Source organism: Sorex araneus, chromosome 4 (assembly GCF_027595985.1).
Source record: "Sorex araneus isolate mSorAra2 chromosome 4, mSorAra2.pri, whole genome shotgun sequence".
NCBI lineage: Eukaryota > Metazoa > Chordata > Mammalia > Eulipotyphla > Soricidae > Sorex > Sorex araneus.
Genome location: NC_073305.1, coordinates 195422497 through 195443222, shown reverse-complemented (window position 1 = coordinate 195443222; position 20726 = coordinate 195422497). Strand labels below are relative to the sequence as shown.

At 61.0% G+C, this 20726-nt stretch overlaps 4 protein-coding genes across 5 annotated transcripts; 3 read left to right on the top strand and 1 right to left on the bottom strand.

Moving 5' to 3' along the window:
• The first annotated feature begins 54 nt into the window (after positions 1-54).
• On the top strand, positions 55-5732 carry GPC2 (glypican 2). The gene is made up of 10 exons (XM_055136296.1): positions 55-350; positions 1025-1183; positions 1502-1827; positions 2440-2520; positions 3358-3520; positions 3716-3846; positions 3952-4107; positions 4197-4336; positions 4435-4610; positions 5213-5732. Exons 1-10 carry the CDS (start codon positions 185-187, stop codon positions 5482-5484), a joined length of 1770 nt encoding a protein of 589 aa, XP_054992271.1. The 5' UTR covers positions 55-184; the 3' UTR covers positions 5485-5732.
• Positions 5733-6849: 1117 nt separating this feature from the next.
• On the top strand, positions 6850-12319 carry GAL3ST4 (galactose-3-O-sulfotransferase 4). The gene is made up of 4 exons (XM_004617318.2): positions 6850-6944; positions 7916-8225; positions 8392-8701; positions 10921-12319. Exons 2-4 carry the CDS (start codon positions 8101-8103, stop codon positions 11926-11928), a joined length of 1443 nt encoding a protein of 480 aa, XP_004617375.1. The 5' UTR covers positions 6850-6944; positions 7916-8100; the 3' UTR covers positions 11929-12319.
• Positions 12320-12460: 141 nt separating this feature from the next.
• On the top strand, positions 12461-16422 carry TRAPPC14 (trafficking protein particle complex subunit 14). The gene is made up of 11 exons (XM_004617207.2): positions 12461-12965; positions 13065-13160; positions 13244-13373; positions 13465-13551; positions 13671-13791; positions 13891-14038; positions 14340-14422; positions 14504-14667; positions 15191-15345; positions 15441-15634; positions 15705-16422. The coding sequence occupies exons 1-11, from the start codon at positions 12594-12596 to the stop codon at positions 15856-15858; spliced, it is 1704 nt and encodes a 567-aa protein (XP_004617264.2). The 5' UTR covers positions 12461-12593; the 3' UTR covers positions 15859-16422.
• A 175-nt stretch (positions 16423-16597) lies between these two features.
• LAMTOR4 (late endosomal/lysosomal adaptor, MAPK and MTOR activator 4) lies at positions 16598-20542 on the bottom strand. 2 transcript variants are annotated; one of them, XM_055136420.1, is made up of 4 exons: positions 20430-20542; positions 19907-19987; positions 17039-17156; positions 16598-16903 (listed from the first exon to the last, which is right to left on the bottom strand). In XM_055136420.1, exons 1-4 carry the CDS (start codon positions 20430-20432, stop codon positions 16806-16808), a joined length of 300 nt encoding a protein of 99 aa, XP_054992395.1. In that variant the 5' UTR covers positions 20433-20542; the 3' UTR covers positions 16598-16805. The 2 variants fall into 2 exon arrangements, with proteins under 2 accessions (XP_054992395.1, XP_054992396.1); XM_055136421.1 differs by lacking the exon at positions 20430-20542 and adding an exon at positions 20293-20406.
• Positions 20543-20726: the final 184 nt, after the last annotated feature.

The window sequence follows — 20726 nt, the reverse complement described above, 5'->3', positions numbered from 1 at the left end:
CCGGCTCCCATTGTCTCGGCAGATGCCGCCTGGTCCAGCTATCGTGCTCTGCGTTCAGTTTTCGGAGGTCGCGCTCTTTCTCTGACTGGCGGGCGGGTCCCGTAGCCAAGAACGGACTTTCTGAGTTCGGGCGGCTCTTCTTTCTTCCTCTGGATCCACTTTGCCATCCCAAGACGCAGCAGCTATGTCCGCGATGCGATCTCTTCTGCTTCTGCTGCTGCCTCTGTTTCCCGGTCCGGGACCTGGACCCAGGAGCGAGGCAAGGGTCACCCGGAGTTGCACTGAGACCCGGCAGGTGCTGGGAGCCCGGGGATATAGCTTAAACCTACTCCCTCCCGCCCTGATCTCAGGTGAGGAGAAAGAGGAAGACTACAGAGAAAAGGGGGCGAGGGAGGGGGACGGGGGGGGGGGCGGGTCCTCCTCATCGCACAATAACTCTCCCCTTTTCAGAGTGACCGTTGTAATAATCTTCTCCCACCACCACCCCTCCACCCCCCATAGTAACAATGCCTCCTTCGGAACTTTCTTACTGGAATCACAGTACTCTCTGGATCACATAATAGCTCTCTTACTCCCCCCACCCCAGGAATCTCCTCCTAGTCATTAGCATCTCCTCTGCCTTTCTTTCTTCGGAGGCCAGTTCATTCCCATCACAATTCCTCCCCGCTGCTTAGGAAGCGGTGCTTTCTAGTTTACCAAGTAATTCCACCCTGCCACCCCATGCTTCCCACAGAAGCTGTCCTGTTAGTCCCTAAAGACTTGCGGTGTGTGATTGTTAGGGAAGGTCACCTGAGGACCCTTTGATCACATTTTTGCCCCATCACTACTTGATCCTGTGGGTACATGAGATGCAGCAGACGTGGGATGAAAGAGGAAACAATAAGGAAGGACCCAGAGCAGGTGGGGCCAGGGCAGACAATAGACAAGGGACCAGACAGGTAGAAGAGAAGGGATGCCCCACAAGAGGTGGGGGGGAGGAGAATGAAGAAATTTCACCTCATCCCCGCCCACTACTTCTGTCCAGGCGAGCACCTCCAGATCTGTCCCCAGGAGTATACCTGCTGTTCCAGTGAGATCGAGCAGAGGCTGACCTGGGAGACAGAGGCCACCTTCCAGAGCCTGGTGGAGGAGACCGGCTCCTTCCTGGTTCATATGCTGTCTACCCGGCACAAAACGTTTGACGGTGAGAACTCGGGAGCCCTCCATGCTGATCCAGTCAGTCCCCTCTGTGTGCTCATGACTCCAAGCATCCTGCTCCTATTCCCCGCTCCTTCCCGAGGCATCCCAGCTCAACCCTAGCTTAGCACCTCCGTCCCCCCAGCCTCTCTCCAAGGTCCTTCCTGCTTCCCCCATCTCCTCCCTAGACCCCACCCCACCCCTACCCCATTCCCAGGCTGCTCAGATCTCTGGGTTTCCAGCTTTTCCTCCTCTCTCCCACCCCTCGCTCATCCTGCTGCTGGCCTTCTGGCCCCTCACACGTGCTTCTCTGCCTTTACCACAGAGACTTTCCGGGAGTTGCTCATGTCATCCGAGCACTCCTTGGCCCTGCTCTTCCACCGCTCCTACGGCCGCCACCTGTATGCCCAGCACACGCTCTTGTTCAGTGGCCTGTTCTCTCGGCTCCGGGACTACTATGAGAAGTCCGGTGGGGGGTTAGATGATGCCCTGGCGGATTTCTGGGCGCAGCTCCTGGAGAGAATATTTCCTGTGCTGCACCCACAGTACTCCTTCTCCTCCGGGTATCTCTTCTGCCTCACACGCTTTGCCACCTCTGCTGAGGAGTCTCTGAAGCCCTTCGGGGACTCACCCCGCCGCCTCCGCCAGCAGGTGAGGGGCCCCAGGCCTCAGCTGCAGCATCTCTGACCTACTGTGTGTTCTCTGACTATGCATCGCTCTTCAGCCCTCTGACGTCCCCTTTTCATGCCCCTCCATCATTCCTGACCTGCGGCAGCTGGCTCTGACCCATCAAGAGTCCTTGTCCCCTTCTTAGCTTCCTGCTCACCTGCTCCTTCAACCCCTCCTGCTCCTAACATTTTGGCTTCCTCTGGTTCAACTTGCCATGAGTTAGCCCTTCAGATTTGAGAAGGGTTGCATTTTCTTCTCATTGATGTAGCTTCCAGAGGGAGGCAGTGATATGCCCATTTTACAGATGAGAATGCTGAGTCTGCTGGAGTTGTTCAGGTGCCATACCGAGCAGGCGGTAAAGCTGTTTTTCATGCTCAGCTCCTCTGTCTTCAAGTTCAGGGTTTGTTTGGATCTAATTGTTCTGTCTTCAGATCCTGTAGAACAGCTCCATCCTGGCTACTCTAAGATAGCCCCACAAGGCTGATGGCCACTGCAGGTCCCCTGGGTGAGCGCTCTTGGTACCTGTCTTGACTGACCTACCTACGAATGACCCTGTATTGGTTTTTCTCTTCCCCACCTTTCCCCTTCCTGCAGCTAACCCGGGCCCTGCTGGCTGCCCGAGCTTTTGTGCAGGGCCTGGAGAATGGAAAAGATGTGGTCAGCGAAGCACTGAAGGTACGGGGGGGTTTATGGGTGCGCAGAGCCCTGGGAGGGAGACCTTAGGAGGAGAGGGCCAGAGAGAGCCTGGTCCCTGGGGTGCTTGTGGAGCATAGGAGTGGTCCCGCTTCCTTGGCACCACATGGTCCTCTAGGCACAGAACCAGGAGTGGCCCCCGCAAGTGGTTGGTGTGGCCTGAAAACAAAAAGGAAAGAAAAGGAGACAGGGACAGCTGGCTGGGGCCTTCCCGTATCAGCCCCAAGGCACCCCAGGGAAAATCAGGGAGGAGGGGTTGGAATGAATGCTCCTTGGTGTCATGACCCCTAACCTCCACTTTCTCCAGCCCTCTGATGACTCATACCCCTGAGAGTCTGCTCGAGATTGGGCCCCTTGTGGGGTCTGGGGGCATCAAGGCCTCACCCCAGAAGCTTCATCACCTGCATCTCCAACTTCCCCACTCCACCCACCCTGGGCCTTTTCTCAGACCCCGCTCAGGACCCAAAAGTAACAGGCGCCCCCTCCTCAATCTGTGGCTCCATCTTGGAGTGTGACCTGCTGTGCCCTGGGGTCAACAGCTGCAGTCACCTCATGCCAGCCTGGACAAGAGTTTGGTGTGGGGGCTGGAGTGATAGCACAGTGGGTAGGGCATTTGCCTTGCACACAACGAATCCGAGTTTGATTCCCAGCATCCCATATGGTCCCCCAAGCACCACCAGGAGTAATTTCTGAGTGCATGAGCCAGGAGTAACCCCTGTGCATTGCTGGGTGTGACCCAAAAAGGAAAAAAAAAAGTTTAGTGTGGGTGGGGCTGAGTGTTTGGAGGTGGTAAAGCTCTGCTCTCTGCTCTCCACCCAGATACCCCTGACTGAAGACTGCAAACGGGCTGTGATGCGTCTGATCGGCTGCCCCCTTTGCAGGGGGGTCCCCTCCTTGGCCCCCTGTCGCGGCTTCTGCCTCAATGTGGCCTATGGCTGTCTCAGCCCTCAGGGACTGGATCCTGATTGGAAGTCCTACCTGGGTGAGGAGAAGCAGGAAAGCCTGGGGGGTGGGGAGTGTACCTGCCAGGTATATGAGAGGTGAAGTGGGGGGTGTCCCTTGTGAGTTTCCCCCGGGCCATGGCGCCTCCAAGGCCAGGTGGGTGATGCTTGTGGTGCCTTGCTAGTTCAGTGACTGTCACCCTGCGGCCCACCTTCTTTCCTCCCCCTCCTTCCAGACAGTCTCCTGTTGCTGGCGGACAAGCTGCAGGGCCCCTTTTCCTTCGAGCAGGCCGCCCGCAACGTGGGCCTGCGGATCCAGGAGGCCTTGATGTACCTGCAGGAACACAGCGTGCGGGTGTCAAGCCAGGTGCCAGTGGGGAGATGGGAGATGGAGGGGTTGGGAGGGACCCCCATGCGGGACCCCCTGGCTTTCCACCGGTGGGCTGACTGCGTCAGGGTGGCTCTCCCACAGGTGTTTAAGGAATGCGGGGTCCCCCAGATCATCCAGACGCGCACTCGCCGAGCCCCACCCCTCCGGGAAGACGGGCCCCGGCTCTGGAGCTCGGGGTCGGTGGAGGAGGAGCAGCCGCCCACCCAGAATACCATGAGCAACAACCTCACGAGACTGGTGAGTGGCGGGGCGGGGCGGGGGTCTCGGGGGTGGGGGGGCGGCGGGCGCAGCGCCACAGCTGGCACCCTGCTCTCTGCACCCCGCAGGTGTGGGAGCTCCGCGAGCGGCTGGGCCGGGTGCGGGGCTTCTGGGCCGGGCTGCCCCACAGCGTGTGCGCGGACTCCCGCATGGCCGCGGACATCTCGCAGGAGGCGACGCCCTGCTGGACCGGGGCCGGTCGAGGCCGGTGAGGCGCGGGCTGGGGGGCGGCCAGGCGCGGCGCGGGGGGCGGCCGGGCCGGGCCGGGCCGGCGGGCGGGAGCCTCCGGGGCCGCTCTGCTCGCAGGTACTTGTCCCCCGTGGTCGAGGACTCCGAGGCCCAGCAGCAGGACAACCCGGAGTTCCTGGGGGTGACCCTGGCCCCCGATTTGGCGGCTCGGAAGAGGCGGCTGCTGCTCCGCTCCGCCACCATCCGTATGAAAGCGGCCGCCGAGGGCCGGGACCTGGCGTCTGAGGACTCGGGTGAGCGGCGGGCCCCGGCGATTGGCCGCGACGGGCCCCGGCCCCGCCCCCTGCCGCTCGGCCCCGCCCCCGCCTGTCATTCACTGGGACGCACTCCTGCCCCGAATAGCCGCGTGCCAAGAGCGCTGGGCTGGAAAACAATCTGGGTCTCCCGCCGCGTTCGCGGTCCGGCAGGGGAGACTCCCACCCATTTCCTGCCCAGCGGTGGGGAGCTTCCTCGAGTGGGCAGTGGCTGTGGGGAGATTGGGAAGGGGGTGTGCGAGGGCCTTTGGGCAGGCTCCCCCAGGTACTGGCAAAGCATCTGTATTTATACCCGTTTCTCATTGTCTCTCTCTCCTCCCGCACCCCCTTTCCTGTCGCTGGCTGCTTCTGTGGATGTCTGTTTTCCCACTCTTCCCGTTTATCCTCTCCATCTGCCCCCTTCTTTTTCTCGTTCTTTGCCTTGGCTCCTTCCTTCGCGGGCTGACTCTGCGCTGCCCCTGCTCTCCTGTCACTCATGCTCACCGTCCCCTTCACCTCCCCCGCCTCTCCATTCTCTTCCCCTCTGCACTTCTTTCTTCCTCCTGGCCGTGCCTCGCACCCGGGGCATTCCCTGCCTGCAGAAGATGACGACCATGAGGAAGAAGGCAGCAGCGGGGGTTCTGGAGAAGGCGTCCACTATGCAGATGACTGGATGGCTGGGGCAGCAGCTGTGCCCGCGCCAGCTCGCCCTCCTCGCCCTCCTCGGAGAGAGGGAGCTGGGAGCAAAGGAGGAGGTGTCGTTGTTCGACACAACCAGGGGAGGAGTAGGACTGGGGGGGCATCTCTTGGTTTTCATTTCCAGCCCATCCTTATTATCTCCCTCTCAGTCCTGGCCCTCCTGGGGCCTCGATAACACAAAAGGGGGTGCCCTGGCATCAGAAGGGTTCATGGCCCCTCCCTGCCCCTCCGCTTAGCTGGGTGTGGGGAGGAGTTGAAGGGGGCTGCAGAGAGATAGAGAAAAGGGACTTTTGGGGTGAATGGCTGGGGCCCCGAATTCAGGGGACTTTTCCATAGGTATTTGGGAGTAGATGGGAAGGGTGTCCACAATATTTATTTTTTCATTGGTTAATGGAGGATGTGGGGCTGGGGGGTATTTATTTAGGAAGGAAGTGGGCTGGGGATCAGTCCCAACAGGGAAAATATGGGGGACTTTTTTAGTGTTGGGGGGCAGGGGGGTTGGAAGAAATTTGGAAGTGGGGAAGGGTGGGAACACCCTGACTCCGAAATGGACAAAGCTGGGTGCTGATGGGCGGTGAGGTTGGGAGGCCAGGGGCTGGGGTGGAGAGTCCAGGAGGTGAGAGTCTATGGGCCTGAGTTCTATCGATTTTTTTTCAGTTTCAATTTCTTAAATGTCATCCATGATCTCTGCCATCCACATCTGATACAAGCTTCGCCATGTCGTGTCTCAGTGTTAGTTCTACAAATAAAGTTACTTTTATTGGATTGGTGTGTGACTGTCTGGACCTTTCGCATTCTGGGGCCTCTGTGACCCACTTCTTGACTCCTGGAAACTGGGCTGGGGAGGGGGGATTGATTTTGGACCAGGGGTCCCGCCTCTCAACCTGAGCTCCCTTCTCGATAAAAGCTGTGGGGGCTGGACGATAGCATAGCAGGTAGGGCGTTTGCCTTGCACGCAGCCGACCCGGGTTGATTGCCAGCATCCCTTAGGGTCCCCTGAGCACTAATTCCTGAGTGCAGACCAGGAGTAACCCCTGTGCATTGCCAAGTGTGACCCAAAAAGCAAAAAAAAAAAAAAACAACAACGAAGAACCCCCGAGTCAAAACTCTGGGAGGCTGTGCTTGTGTTGGCTGAAAGCTTTTCTATGTCTGATTAACATCCCCGCACAGCCCCTGCCCGGCCCCGGGCTTGCCGGCTCCGCTCCCCACCCCACGGCAGCCTCTGGCCACCTTGTCAAGTCTTTGACAAGGTCTGCTTTCAACTCCGGTTCTTTCTCCTTTCTCCTTCCCTTCTCTTTCTTTCTGGCGCCTGAATAAGCCTTTTGTTCTGTCGGGAGAGAAAAAGGTATCGATTCCGGGGAGGAAACGGAGGTGTCGGGCTGGTCTTCCACGGTGGGTCTGGGGCAGGGTTGCTGGGGGCGGTGGTCGCAGAAGGAAAGCTGCGGCGACCCGGCCAGGGAGAGGCCGAGCCGGGATGCGAGCGCTGGGGAGCTGCCCGGGCTGGCGGGACAAAGGGAGGGAGTGGGCGGAGCCTGGGCTCTGGAAAGTTTATGGGAAAGTTGGGCCGGGCGGTGGCTGGGGCGCGCGGCCGGCCGACAGCCAGACCCGCTTCCCCGCGGCTAGCTCAGGTGTCCGGTGAGTGGACCAGTGAGGCCGAGGGCTTCGGCAACTGGGGGGACCCTCGGGTTTACGTGGGGAAAGGTTCATCAAGAGAAGCCCAGAGGGAGGGGGCGTCATCCAAAGCAGGGGACGGAGAGGAGGACTCCGGACGGACGGGAAGAGATGGATGGAAGAACAGAATGCCCCCGGCGCCTCCTGGGCTGGATCCTGGGGGCTGTGCTGAGGGGAGGGACCGGGGGCCCGGGCGTCAGAGGGATGGGCCTTTAGGTGGCCCCTGGGGGATTCTCTGCTGGGATCATTCCCGGTTTCCCCTGAAAGGGGGGCTGGTCAGAACTTGCTGGTGGCTGCGCTCTGGCCCCCCCTCTCCCCGCATCCCCTGCTTGGAATCTGAAAGGGGTGGACCGGCCTCCTGAGGATTAGGGAAGCGGAGCCGCCTGGTACTTGGGTCTCCGTCCCTGTTTCCCTCCCTCCTTCCTCCTTCCCTGTAGATTTTCCAATGATCCGGCAGGACGGCTTGGCTAGGAGGTAGCCAGATATCTGCCCTTATCTCACCTCAAATGCCCCTAAAGTACCAGCCTGCTCTGGCGTCTCCCCTCCTTTCGGATACTGGCGGCCTCTTATGGGGGGAGCCCTCTCTGCTTCCTCCCCCAGCTGACCGCTTCGCCTGGCCCGTGTCGCCCGTGCCCCCAGCCTCCCCGCCAAGCCCAAGAAGGAACCCCTGTCCTCCTGCCCGTCTTCCTCTACTGCAGATCTGTCTCGCAGGGTCTCTGTTTTCTCCCTTCCCGCCAAAGCTCCCCAGGCTCCAGGAGAGAGCAGCGGTGCGGGTTTGGGGGACCAGCTGGCTGCGAGCAGAGGAGGAGCGTGGGGCCTTCCTTAGAAGAGTGGGTGTAGCCCGTACGCCCTGGCCGCTGCTCGGAGTTGGGGCTCACAGCTCAGAGGCTCTACCCCTCTCCTGAGACGCCCCCTCCTTCCTTTTCCTTTCCCAGCTAGACGCTGACAGCGGCAAAAATCTGCTAACTCAGGGGGCCGACTCCACCAGGGCTGAGCAGGCCTGGGGAATGAGCCCCCAGATCGCCCATCCGTGCCTTCTGCGGCTGCACCACTGCCCCCCGCTGCCTCTGGCTCAGTCGCCGGCCTGGCCTTCCCCGGCATCACCCTGTCCCCGGGCCCCATGGGCTCCCTCTCTCCAACCAGGACCATTCGCCTCTGGGGACCTCGGAGCCTGGGGGTGGCCCTGGGTGTCTTCATGACCATCGGATTTGCACTCCAGCTCTGGGGGGGGCCCTTCCAGAAAAGGTAAGTCCTCATCTCTTCCTCCACAGTCACCCCCAGCCCCACTTGCCCCTGCCTGGTGCCCCCCACTCCCCCCAGGCTAGGGGCGTGACTTGCTCCCTAAGACCGCTGGCCACCTGCTGGTGAGGCCCAGTCACTTCCCTCCGTCTGTCTGTCTGTCTCTTCCCAGGCTCCCCGGGGTGCAGGTGCAGTTCCGCAAGCCCTGGACCCCATCCCCGGGCCCGGCGCTTCTGTCTTGCCCACCCCGGCAGCACCTGGTCTTCCTGAAGACACACAAATCGGGAAGCAGCTCGGTGCTGAGCCTGCTCCATCGCTATGGGGACCGGCACGGGCTGCGTTTCGCCCTCCCCACCCATTACCAGTTCGGATACCCCAGGCTCTTCCAGGCTGCTCGCGTGAAAGGCTACCACCCGCAGGATGGGGGCGACCAGTCCCCCTTCCACATCCTCTGCCATCACATGAGGTTCAACCTGAAAGAGGTGAGGGGGCAAGAAGGGCAGAGGGTGGGGGGTCACAGGGGAGATGGGTCCAGGCCTAGGACCAGGAAGAAGGTCTCAGGTCTGGGGCACCCCAGTATTATTTGACCCAAAATGTTGGGGCCTGGGGACCACAAACTTCCTTCCCCCCAGGTTCCCACCCCCCCCTCCAGCTTATCTCTTTCCTCCATTTCCCCTACTGATGCTGGGGCCCCGTCCACTGCCCCAACTCTTCCTCCAGGTACCCCTTGCCCTTCTGGGCCCCTCCCACTGGCAGCTGGCACCCTCCTCTCACCATCTGTGCCAGATCTGGAGGCTTAATGCATGCCAAGGCTTGGCCCCAGCACTGAAGGAGAGATCAGGGCGCGCCGCTACCTGCTGACCCGAACATGCAGGAGCCTGAGTTCTCGGTGGAAGACACTCTCTGAGCAAACGAAAACACCCAGTGGGGGACGGTGCTTTGCAGCAAGCGCTGGGTATTAATCCTATCATTGCCTCGCCAGGAAGGCCCTCGAATCTCCATCATTCAGAGAGAGGCAAAGGGACTGACTGCCTGGAAGTCACCAAGCTGGGCTTTGTACCCAGGTCCATGTATGCCTTCATAGCACCTTCAGGGGCTGTGGGCGTGGGTCTGTATTAAGTCTTTGGAATACTCACTCGGGAGAGTGGGGTTTTCTAGAAAGGTGCATTGGAAAGGAAAGGGTTTTGGGTGTGCCTTTGTAATAAGGAGAATATCTGGGAGGCTTATGGGAGCAAAGCAGCAGCCAAGATGGGGTGTTAGGGGCTGGAGAGAGAGCACAGAGGGTACGGCATTTGCCTTGCACACGGTCTACCTGGGTTTGACCCCCGACATTGCATATGGTCCCCGGAGCACTGCAAGGAGCGAATCCTGAGTGCAGAGCCAGGAGTAACCCAGGTGGATCACCAGATGTGGCCAAAAAAGAAAAAGATATGATGATAGTGGTTTTACATGCACGTATGTGGGCCTGTGAGAGGAAGTGGAGGGGCTGTGTGGGGGTGGGGGGCGTCCAGCCTGGGCCGCTGGAACTGAGAAAGCCATGAAGGCACATGTGATGGAGTATGACAGTGACGGCACCCCAGCAAAAGCCTGACGGTGGTGGTCAACGTGATACCGGACCTGCCAGTCCCATACACCTTCATACTCTTTGAGGGCAGCATGGACCCTGATGGCGTAGCTGGAGGGAAACTCCGGGAGCCCAGCCACCTGTCCTTCATTACCCAGCTGACCAGAGGCCGGGGCAGGATTTCACTCCAGGGCCACCCGACGCCTTGGACTTGGCACTGCACTCTGCCTTCCTGGGGGATATGCAGCCCAGACACTGCCTCAAAGGCAGGCCCACTCATGTCTGAAGGGGCAGGCCTTCCAGGAGGCTGCAGAGTCAGCTCTGACACCAGCTGCCTGCAGAGACCACCCGGGGTGCAGCTCAGCCCTGTCCTCACCTTCCGACACATGGGGTCCTACGTCCCAGCCCTCGGGATGCCACCTTGCCGAGGGTATCCAGTGCCCAAGCCAGCGATGTCTTTTGCTCTCCAACACACTCGGGAGTCCCAGAAGTGCCCTGTCCTTTGCCACTCAGGGCTGGGCTTGCCCACCTGATGCCAGCAGCTGGCATGGCAGTGCCTTGTCTGCTCTCCTGTCTCTTAGTGCCAGATATCCACACCCAGGGGCCTGACACTATTTTTTTTCCTTGGAGCAGAGACCCAGACCCAGATTAGGCCTTCAGAGGTTTTTTTTTTTTTTTTTTGGAGGTGGGAGGAGAAGGGGCTTGGGCCACACCCAGCAGTACTCAGGCGCTATTCCTGGTTCTGAGCTCAGAGGTTACAACCCTTAGCAGGGCTTCAGGGACATTATGTGGTGCCAGGGATTTGAACTAGGGTTGGTGAGCTACAGGGTGAGCACCCTAATCCTTATCCTTTGTTGGGATTTGTTAAGAGGAGACACAAAATCAGTTCCCTAGAGGTTTTTCGGGCTAAGGTGAACAGAAGAGCTTAAAGGGGGAAAATTATTTGTGCAATACCCAGCTCAGGAGCTACTCCTGGTTCTGTGCTCAGGGAACACTCCTGGCTGTACTCAAGGGGATCATATGCGGTGCTGGGGATCCAACCACAGCAGAGCACAAACCGTTCAGAGTAACTTGCTCAGGATCTGGGCAGTCGCCAGTTTGAGCCGGCGCCACTGTGTCTATTCTCTCTCCCCGCAGGTACTTCGGGTCATGCCTTCTGACAGTTTCTTCTTCTCCATCGTCCGAGACCCGGCAGCTCTGGCCCGCTCTGCCTTCTCTTATTACAAGTCCACCTCATCGGCCTTCCGCAAGGCTCCTTCCCTGGCAGCCTTCCTGGCCAACCCACGCGCCTTCTACCGGCCCGGGGCCCGTGGGGATCACTACGCTCGCAACTTGCTGTGGTTTGACTTTGGCCTCCCCTTCCCCCCGGAGATGAAGAATCCTCCTCCCGCCCGGAACCCCAGCTCCGCACAGCTGCGCGTCTTGCCCTCTGGCAGTGACCCCCGAGCCCGCAGCCCGGATGCCAATGCTCTGCTCCATCCGGCCCCCACGGTGGCTCAAGGTCCCAGCTATGCCTCCTTCGGCCTAGGGTCCTCGTCTTTCGTCCAGTGGAGCCTGGATTGGCTGGATTCGGTCTTTGACCTGGTCTTGGTAGCCGAGTACTTTGATGAGTCATTGGTTCTGCTCGCTGATGCCCTGTGCTGGGGTCTAGACGACGTGGTGGGCTTCATGCATAATGCCCAAGCTCGAGGTCAGCAGGGCCTGGGGGACACGGGGGATGGCGGGTTGACAGCTGAGGACAGGCAGCTGAGCACCCGGGCCCGAGCCTGGAACAACCTGGACTGGGCCCTCTACGTTCACTTCAACCACAGCCTCTGGACCCGCATCAAGCAATACGGCCAGAGCCGGCTGCAGAACGCAGTGGCCGAGCTCCGGGCGCGCCGCGAGGCCCTGGCCAAACATTGTCTGGTCGGGGGCGAGGCCTTAGACCCCAAATACATCACTGACCAACGGTTCCGCCCTTTCCAGTTTGGGTCGGGTAAGGTGCTGGGCTATGTACTAAGGAGCGGACTGAGCCTCCCAGATCGGGAGGAGTGCGAGCGCCTGGCTACGCCCGAGCTGCAGTACAAGGACAAACTGGACGCCAAGCAGTTCCCGCCGACGGTGTCTCTGCCCCTCAAGACCTCCAGGCTCCTTTCTCCATAGGCATCAGATGTCCAGTTGGAGAGAGCTGGAAGCCGCTGGGGTGGGTGCGGGTATCCCCGCTTCGTTCAGAAGAGCGCCTGCTCCCGGCAGCGGCCGTTGCCCGGCCAGCCTCCAACTGCTGGGACTCCGGGGAGAGGAGGCGATGGGGAGGGGGGGGTTCTAGGTGCCCCTCCCGCGCCGTCCAGCCCGGGGGCTGCTCCGGGTGCCTTTCCAGGTCCCGGGAGGGGTTAACAATGGTGAGGCAGAGACGCTTCGGGGGTTCGATGGGTTGCACCGGTGTGCCCCTTTGTCGCTGGGATACCCGTTCGTGTCTGTTGAATGAATAAATAACCTGAACCCGTCCCCGGCGCTCCTTGGGCGGGGCGGAGCGGCGAGGAGGCGGGCCGGGGGTTGGTTTTCGCCATCTCCATCCCCCGGGCGGCTGCCAAAGCCCGCTCGGGCCGCACCCCTCTCCCCCGCGGTCCGGCGCCCCCCCCCGCAACCCCCCAAAATCCCGGGGGCCGCGTAGGCCACGCCCCTTCCGCTTCCGGTCGCTCCCCAGTCATTCAGCCCGCGCCCGGGTTCCGGCCCCGGGGGGTCTCGGTTCCGGGTGCGCTGCCCGGGTTCCCGGCCCCCGCGGGCGTGTGGGGTCGGGGCTAGCCGGCCCCGCCGCCCGAGCGCCCCCCATGGAGTCCCAGTGCGACTATGCCATGTACTTCCCGGCCGTGCCGCTGCCGCCGCGCGCCGAGCTGGCGGGCGACCCGGGCCGGTACCGGGCGCTGCCGCGGCGGAACCACCTCTACCTGGGCGAGACGGTCCGCTTCCTGCTGGTGCTGCGCTGCCGCGGCGGCGCCGGCGCCGACTTGGGCGCCCGCGGGGCCTGGGCCGAGCTGGCCAGCGCCCTGGCCGCCCTGGCCTCGGTCAGCGCAGGCGGCGCCGGCGAGCCGGAGGCCGAGCCCCCCGGGGCCGGGGACCCCGGCGGGGGAGCGTTGTTTCGCGGTTGCAGCCCCCTGCTCACCCACGGCCCTGGCCCGGCCGCCTCGGGGGCAGCGAGCACGGTGAGGAGGTCGTGGGAGGGGTGCACCTGACCGCAGGGGGAGGATGACCGCGGGAGGGGGGCCGAGCCGCAGACCCTTCACCCCCTTTCGCAACTGCAGCTGCCGGTGGAGGAGCCGATCGTGTCCCCGGACGAGGTCATTTTCCCGCTCACCGTTTCCCTGGACAGGCTGCCCCCCGGGACGCCCAAGGCCAAGGTAAGCCCGGCCAGGGATGGGGCTGGGGGCGGCCCGCCCGGTCATCCCTCGTATAACAGGGGTCCCGTGTGTCCTGTGTTCAGATCGTCGTGACGGTGTGGAAGCGGGAGGTCGAGGCACCCGAGGTCAGAGACCAAGGCTACCTGCGCTTGCTGCAGACCCGCTCTCCTGGGGAGACCTTCCGGGGGGAGCAGAGCGCTTTTAAGGCCCAAGGTGGGGAGGGGGCCTGTGGGTGTCGGATGGGGGCCCCGGAGGAGAAGGGGTGCTGGGGTAGCAGAAGGGTCATGCGTGGTCCCCTCCGCAGTGAGCACTCTGCTGACGCTGCTGCCGCCTCCCGTTCTGAAATGCCGCCAGTTCACTGTGGCCGGAAAACACTTGACCGTGCTCAAGGGTAAGCAGATCTGGTCTGGTCTGGTCTGGGGACAGAGGGGTGGGGGGGGTTGCACCAGGGGAGCTGGTGGGGGGCTGTGGGTGTGAGGGGTCGGGTACTGAGCCGGCTCCCTGCGACAGTGCTGAACAGCTCCTCCCAGGAGGAGATCTCCATCTGGGACGTCCGCATCCTTCCCAACTTCAATGCCAGTTACCTCCCCGTCATGCCCGACGGCTCCGTGCTGCTGGTGGACAATGTCTGGTGAGGTCTGGGGGCGCAGAGCTGCTGTGGGGGGCGGAGGGGGTCGTGGCAAGGCCAGCTCAGGCTCTGAGCTCTTTCCCCCCCTGTCCCCCAAATTAGTCACCAATCTGGGGACGTCTCCATGGGCTCCTTCTGTCGGCTCCCTGGGACCTCCGGCCGCTTCCCCTGCCCACTTAGTGCCCTGGAGGAACACAACTTCCTGTTTCAGCTAAGAGGGGGTGAGCAGCCCCCTCCAGGGGCCAAGGAGGTGAGAAAAGGGGCCCCAGAGTGCTTCAGGAGAAGGAAAAGCACTTGGGGCCAGGAAAATGGTTCGACGGGCATTCACATTTGCATGTAGGAGGCTGGGGGCTAGTCCCTGGCACCTCATAGTTTCCCCAAGTACCACCGGAAGTGGCCCCCAAATACCAAGCCAGGAGGAGCCCCCAAGCATTGCTGGGTGTGGGCCCTTCCCTCCAACAGAGAAAGCAGTGGGAGGGAGAGCAGGGGGCGTGGCCTTCCTTAAGTATTCGCTGGCCCTCACCAATGTTTCCTCTGGCCCTATCCTGCAGGGCCTGGAAGTCCCCCTGATTGCTGTGCTTCAGTGGTCCACCCCGAAACTACCCTTCACCCAGAGCATCTACACCCACTACCGGTAGGCGCGCGGCTGCCCCGGGGCACCTGCTGCCCCCTCCTTCCCAGCCCTGCATCAGCCGCCTCCTCTCCCTGCTTCCAGCCTGCCCAGCATCCGCCTGGACCGCCCGTGCTTTGTGATGACCGCTTCCTGTGAGTCCCCTGTCCGGACCTATGAGCGCTTCACCGTCACCTATACGCTGCTCAACAATCTCCAGGACTTTCTGGCCGTGAGGCTCGTGTGGACCCCCGAGCACGCCCAGGCTGGTGGGTGGGCCAGGCTGGGGCCTGTACCTGCAGGGGAAGGGGAAGGGGCCGCCATGGCGGCAGGCATCGTGGCAGGCTACGGGGCTCGCCACAGTCTCACGGAGCTAAGAGGCCGCTGACCAGGGCCGTCTGCAGAGCAGGAGAGGCTGGAGTGCTCCCTTCCCTGTGTGACCTAGAGAAAGTCACTTAACCTCTCTGAGCCTCTAAGTCCTGAAAATCACCAGGTTCTTCTAGCCATGAATGAGCTAATGGAGTGGTGAGACCCAACCTCTAACGCCGCAAACTCGCGCTGTTCTTCCTGAAATTTGGCAGACAATCACATACTTGGCTTTCCTCGGCAGGGGGGCTCCCAAGTGGTGCTCAGGGGATTTTGAGGGTCACTCCTGTTGATTCTTGGCCCGGTGGTGTGTGGGGGCCCCTTGGGCCACACTGGCCTTACTCAGAACCTTGGGGGCAAGCCTGGCGGGCGTCCTGGTGGTGCCCGGGCTGTGAGTGGGGGTGTGAGGGTGCCGCCTGTCCGCAGGGAAGCAGCTGAGTGAGGAGGAGCGTCGCGCCATGCAGGCGGCCCTGGACGCCGTGGTGTGCCACACGCCCCTCAGCAACCTGGGCTTCTCCCGGAAGGGCAGCGCGCTGACCGTCAGCGTGGCCTTCCGGGCTCTGCGGGCCGGGCTCTTTGAGGTGGGCGCCGGGGCGCTGTGGGAGGGCCCCCCACACCCCCCCCCCGCCCAGCGGGTCAAGAGCACTGACTGTGCCCCCTCCCCGCCGCCCCCTAGCTGAGCCAGCACATGAAGCTGAAGCTGCAGTTCACGGCCAGCGTGTCCCACCCACCCCCCGAGGCCCGGCCCCTGTCGCGCAAGAGCAGCCCCAGCAGCCCCGCGGTCCGCGACCTGGTGGACAGGCACCAGGCCAGCCTGGGCCGCTCCCAGTCCTTCTCCCACCAGCAGCCGTCCCGCAGCCACCTCATGAGGTAAGGCTGGATCGCGGGGGGCGGGGGGGTCCTGCTTGGGGGCTGCAGCCACCGCCTCTGCTCCCCCCAGGTCGGGCAGCGTCATGGAGCGCCGGGCCATCACGCCGCCCGTGGCCTCGCCCGTGGGCCGCCCCCTCTACCTGCCCCCCGACAAGGCCGTGCTCTCTCTGGACAAGATCGCCAAGCGCGAGTGCAAGGTCCTGGTGGTGGAGCCCGTCAAGTAGAGCCACCAGCCCCACACCGGCACTGCCAGAGACGTAATGCCCCCCCGCCCCCCCGGGCTCCTTGTTCTGGTGGGGGGGGGGTTGTTGAGGGGGACGCAGAGGGCGCCCGTGGCCGTCTGTCTGTGTCTGCTGCTGATGGCGAGGGACGAAGCTGTGAATCACACACTCCAGTGCACTGCCCACTAGGCCAACAGTATTTCCCCAACTTCTGGGGGGGCTGGCCCCACCCCTCGGCCAGGGCAGGGGCTCCGGGAGCCCCCACACACTCCCCGCCTTTCCCCAACTCTTAAGTTTACAAAGTACATCCCTCGCCTTTCCCGCCTCTGACATTCCCGCCGCGGGGCCGAGAGCAGGGGGTGGTGAGCCGGTGAGGGGTCCCCAGCGGTGGCCGTCCTGTCTCAGGGCAGTGGGGGGAGCAGGGGGCCCCTCCTGTTTACGTTTGCAGCCTGAAGCACTTTAAGTTGTGGGTTTCGTTCTTTTTCCGCGTCCGTTTGTTCCTGTAACTTATTCTCCAGCGACGGCTTCACCCCACACCGGATCATTAAAGCCTGTTCGGGAGCCAGAGGGCCGATGTTTGTGTGTTGGTGGCGGAAGCGGGGCCCAGGGCCTCCCAGGGAGCCCCTCAGCGTGCCCCGAGTGGTCGGCTTAGATGCCTGGATGTGGCCTTGTCCCACTCCTCCGGCAGGCGAAACGCAGACACGGGGTGCCCCCCCCCCCAACCAATACAACACGTCTCTGGGCCTGGGAACATCGGGTCACGTTTATTACGAGGGAGGGAAAGAAGAGGGGGGCGCCCTTGTCCCCTCTCAGCACAGAGCCCCGCCCCTCAGCTCTGCTCAGCAGGGGTGGGCCCAGGGCGCAGAACGCCAAGGAGGATGGGGGAAGGCGGGGAGTTGTCTTCAGACGTGGGGCCCCTTCCGATGGCCTCTGCCCCTGCCCCAGGGGGCTTACACGTCGATGGGCTCTCGGCCTCGGTTCTGCCTCTTCACCACAAAGACCCTCTGGCCCGACACGGTCACCAGTAGCGTGTGTTCCCCGAAGACCACTGGAGGGGGCGGGGCAGGTAAGCCGAGGCCACACAGGTGGTGACCAGCCCCCCCCCTCCACCTGACTGAAGGAAGACCGAGTGGGTACTGACTGTGGGGATGGGGGCAGCCCCCCAGGCAGGGCAGGGGCTCACCGGACAGGCGCTTGAAGGGGACGTTCATGCCGTGGTGTAGCCGGAACCCACAGGCCGTGCTGACCAGCTCCGAGATGGCACTGGCCGCCTGCTCGTCATTCTCCAGGTCTCCAGACGACTGCAGGGGGGAAATCAGGGTACAGGGTTGGGGAAGGATCCTGAACAGGCCCTCTGGCCCTGGCATTTGTAACCCCCGCCCCCTCCCCTGTGTGCAGTCATGTTTGGAAACAATCAACCTATGACTCTTCATTGGTTTTTTTTTTTTGGGTGGGGGGAGCAAAAAATTGAGAAAATTTCTTTTTCTTTTTGGGTCACACTTGGTGATGCACAGGGGTTACTCCTGGCTCTGCGCTCAGAAATTACTCCTGGCAGTGCTCAGGGGACCATATGGGATGCTGGGAATTGAACCGGGTTGGCTGTCTGCTAGGCAAATACCCTACCCACTGTACTATCGCTCCAGCCCCTGAAAACTATTTTTATCTTGGGGTTTAGTCCTGGTTCTGCACTCAGGTCACTCCTGGCGGGGCTCTGGGAACCATATGGGAAGCCGGTTCAGAACTGGGCCGACAGCATGCAAGGCAAAGCACCTCCCTGCTATCCTCTCTCTGGCCCCCTGGAAGCCGCCTGGTCTCTCATCCTGACCAGTCTTTCCCGGTCCCTAGAAGTTCGTCCTCTGTCCATCTCCCCAGACCAGATGAACCCACGTTCTCCACGGGTGGTGCCCACCCACTAACTTGTTCTGGCCTTCCCCCGATTTCCCCATCTCTCCACCTGCCCCAATCAGAAACAGCTTCGGCTTTGTCTTGAGCCCTTCCTTGAGAGCCAGGGGTACTGTCAGGAGTGGCCCTGGCCCCTTATTTGTCCGGGGACCACAGCACCCAGCCCCTGGGCTTGCTGTGAGAACTCTGGAAGTATTGCAATGTGCTTCTGTCTGTTTGGTTTTGGGGTCACACCCAGTCATGCTTTAGGGTTCCTCCTAGCTCTGTGCTCAGGGAGCACTCCTGGTGGGATCGGGGGACCATCAGGGATGGCGAGGATCAAACCCGGGTGGCTCACATGCTAGGCCAGCGCTTTCCCGGCTGTCCTATTGCTCAGTCTCTAAAGCGCTTTTTTGAACAGCTTCCAGCAAGGCATCCCAACTGCTTATTTTCATGTCTTGATTGGCTTTGGGCCACCCCTGGCAGTGTTCAGGGCTTACTCCTGCCTCTGTGCTCAGGGGACCACAGGAGGTGCCAGCGTTGCAGCTGGATTGGCCGCATTCAAGGCTAGCACTTCACCCAGCCCACTATCTGACTGCTCTCACTCTAGCAAACTTGGTACCCAAAGCCAAGCCATCAAAGGACAGCCCCAATTTCTCCCCTGTTTGACTCTATTTTCTGTTTCCAGCTTCCATTCTCCAGTCGCAACCCTGTCCTTGCTCCTCACCTTTATGGGCCCACTAGATTTCAGTAGCAGTTCCTTTGTCCTGCCTGTTGGGGCCCCCCTTTCACACCTCCCAGAATCCACTTACTGGGCTACTTCATCAGATCATACTGTCTCCAAAGCCCCCTTCAGCCTCAAGATTAGTTTGGGTTGGGCCAGAGCTATAGTACAGCGGGGAGGGCGTTTGCATTACACACGGCCTATCTGAGTTCAATCCCCGGCATCCCATATGGTCCCCCAAGCACCACCAGGAGTAATTCCTGAGCATCACTGAGTGTGACCCAAAAAGCAAAAAAAAAAAAAAAGTAATTTCCTGTTCCTGTTAACAGACTTCTAAAGCCTTCACAGCTGGCTCCACCTTTTACTGAGGGAAAAGGTTTGAGGGGTCCTACCAGTGGTGCTGGGGATCGATCTGGAGTTGGCTGCTTGCAAGGCAAGTACCTTAGTCCCTGTACTCTCTCTCTTTTGGCCCCACAGTCCTATCTTTGCTTACTATCAAATTTCCTATCTTTCTCCAACTTTTCCAAACCTTGATAACATAAATGTAGACATTCACATAGGCCCATGTCACCCTCGTGCAAACACCAATCTTTGTCCAGAAGGCTCTTTTGGGTGGCTGAAGAGAGAATACAGGTAGCAAGGTGCTTGCTTTGTACGTGTTGCATGCCTGATACCACATAAGCATCACTCCCCGCTTTTCCAGTCCTTCACCTCCAGCTGAATTCTTACCTCCAGGAAAGTTTCCTTGTCCTGACACAAGTCACAGCCTAGAAGGATGAGGCCCTGTTCTTATCCCCTCTAGCAGTTTTTGCCATGCACATCTTTCAACTTTTAACCATAGGCCTGGGCCCCTCTAGATTTAAAATTTGTGAAGTGGGCTTTTTATTGTTCTATGACACAAAAAATAGAGGCTTTTCAGAAAATCCCAAATAAAGACATTTAAAAAAATCCAACAAAACAAAAAAACCTTCAGTAACTATCCCCTTTCAAGAAACATGTTAACTAAGGCCAGAGCAGTACAGTAGATAGGGCGTTTTTACCTTGCATATGGCCCCCCCCAAGTTTGATTCCTGGCATCCTATATGGTCCCCCGAGCACCACCAGGAGAGAACCTTTAGTGCAGAGCCAGGAGTAAATCCTGAGGACTGCAAAGTGCAGCAGAAAGAGAGACAGAAGGAGAGAGAGACAGAGAGGGAGGGAGAGAGGGAAGAAAAGGAAAGAAAGGAATAAAGAAAGAAATCCAGTTGGGTAATTTTAAAGTTCCTGTTTTGCCTTCCATCGTTGAGATTCCAGGGATTTACCTGAATCCTGAAACCATACTAAATGCCAGGCATGATCGCAGCAGAGGCAGAACAGGCCCAATAAAGGAGGATCACCCGGGAAATATGAGCAGATACCACCAGCCCACGTGTAGTTGGGGAAGGGGCTCCCGAACCCTGAACGCACCGCCAGCACTGCGCCTTCGCTCAGCACCAGATAGCCCAGCTGGTCTGGGATTCGCTCCAGTCCCTGGGTCAGTGCAGAAGTCTACAGGGAAAGATGGTGCAGTGAGAAGCAGGCTGCGAGATGGCCCGAGTGTCACCTGCCCCAGGAACAGCCCCAAGCCCCCGACACCCACGCCCGCCCAGGGCCCTTCCAGACTCTCTTCCCAGGGCTCTGTACGTCCCCTTCCTGCGTCCCCACCCGCCGGTGTCGCCCTTTGGCCGCTCCCTGAAAAGGCTCCTTTTCCCGTGGGCCCCTTCTCCGCCCCGCCCCCCCCGCCCCGCAGACGACCCCCGGCCTCGGGTACACCCCCAAGATCGCTCCTGAACCCTCGCCCTCGCCACCCTTGCCATCACTCCCTCTCTGTCCCGGACGGACTGGCAATGAGAGGCCCGAGTGCAGGTCCAGAACTGGGGGTGGGGTGGGGCAGCAAAGAGATTAGGGACCCGGGAGCCCCGGGTCAGCCCGCGCATGCGTTCTCACTCACCATCGCAGCCTTAGGTGCTGGGGGGCGCTGCCTACCGGAGAGGTAGCTTCCGGCTCCAGCCCCGGTCACGTGCTCCCCGCGGGCTGCAACCCCGCCCCCAGGTGCGGATTGGAGCGTGGCTACGCCACTAAAGTGAACCTGCCAGTTGCAGACCGCCGCTGCCCCGGATTGGTTAGGGGGAAGGCGGGTCGGCGGGGGGGGGCCCTGTGCGCCTGCGCGTCGTCGCTCCTAGGTCTCGCACCGCTCCCTAGTGGGGCAGTGAGTGGGTGTCGTGCCGTTTGGACGGCTTCGCTCTGA

Excerpts from the sequence above, each read along its gene's own strand:
- GPC2 (XM_055136296.1), top strand. The coding sequence starts at position 185 with ATGTCCGCGATGCGATCTCTTCTGCTTCTGCTGCTGCCTCTGTTTCCC. Across the intron at positions 1,184-1,501 it reads CCGGCACAAAACGTTTGACG|AGACTTTCCGGGAGTTGCTC; the intron begins GTGAGAACTCGG and ends CCTTTACCACAG. Across the intron at positions 4,108-4,196 it reads GCAACAACCTCACGAGACTG|GTGTGGGAGCTCCGCGAGCG; the intron begins GTGAGTGGCGGG and ends TGCACCCCGCAG.
- GAL3ST4 (XM_004617318.2), top strand. The coding sequence starts at position 8,101 with ATGGGCTCCCTCTCTCCAACCAGGACCATTCGCCTCTGGGGACCTCGG. Across the intron at positions 8,226-8,391 it reads GGGGGGCCCTTCCAGAAAAG|GCTCCCCGGGGTGCAGGTGC; the intron begins GTAAGTCCTCAT and ends GTCTCTTCCCAG. Across the intron at positions 8,702-10,920 it reads TGAGGTTCAACCTGAAAGAG|GTACTTCGGGTCATGCCTTC; the intron begins GTGAGGGGGCAA and ends CTCTCCCCGCAG.
- TRAPPC14 (XM_004617207.2), top strand. The coding sequence starts at position 12,594 with ATGGAGTCCCAGTGCGACTATGCCATGTACTTCCCGGCCGTGCCGCTG. Across the intron at positions 13,792-13,890 it reads CTGCTGGTGGACAATGTCTG|TCACCAATCTGGGGACGTCT; the intron begins GTGAGGTCTGGG and ends CCCCCAAATTAG. Across the intron at positions 15,635-15,704 it reads TCCCGCAGCCACCTCATGAG|GTCGGGCAGCGTCATGGAGC; the intron begins GTAAGGCTGGAT and ends TGCTCCCCCCAG.
- LAMTOR4 (XM_055136420.1), bottom strand. Across the intron at positions 17,157-19,906 it reads GCGAAGGCGCAGTGCTGGCG|TCGTCTGGAGACCTGGAGAA; the intron begins GTGCGTTCAGGG and ends TCCCCCCTGCAG. Across the intron at positions 16,904-17,038 it reads CCCCTTCAAGCGCCTGTCCG|TGGTCTTCGGGGAACACACG; the intron begins GTGAGCCCCTGC and ends CGCCCCCTCCAG.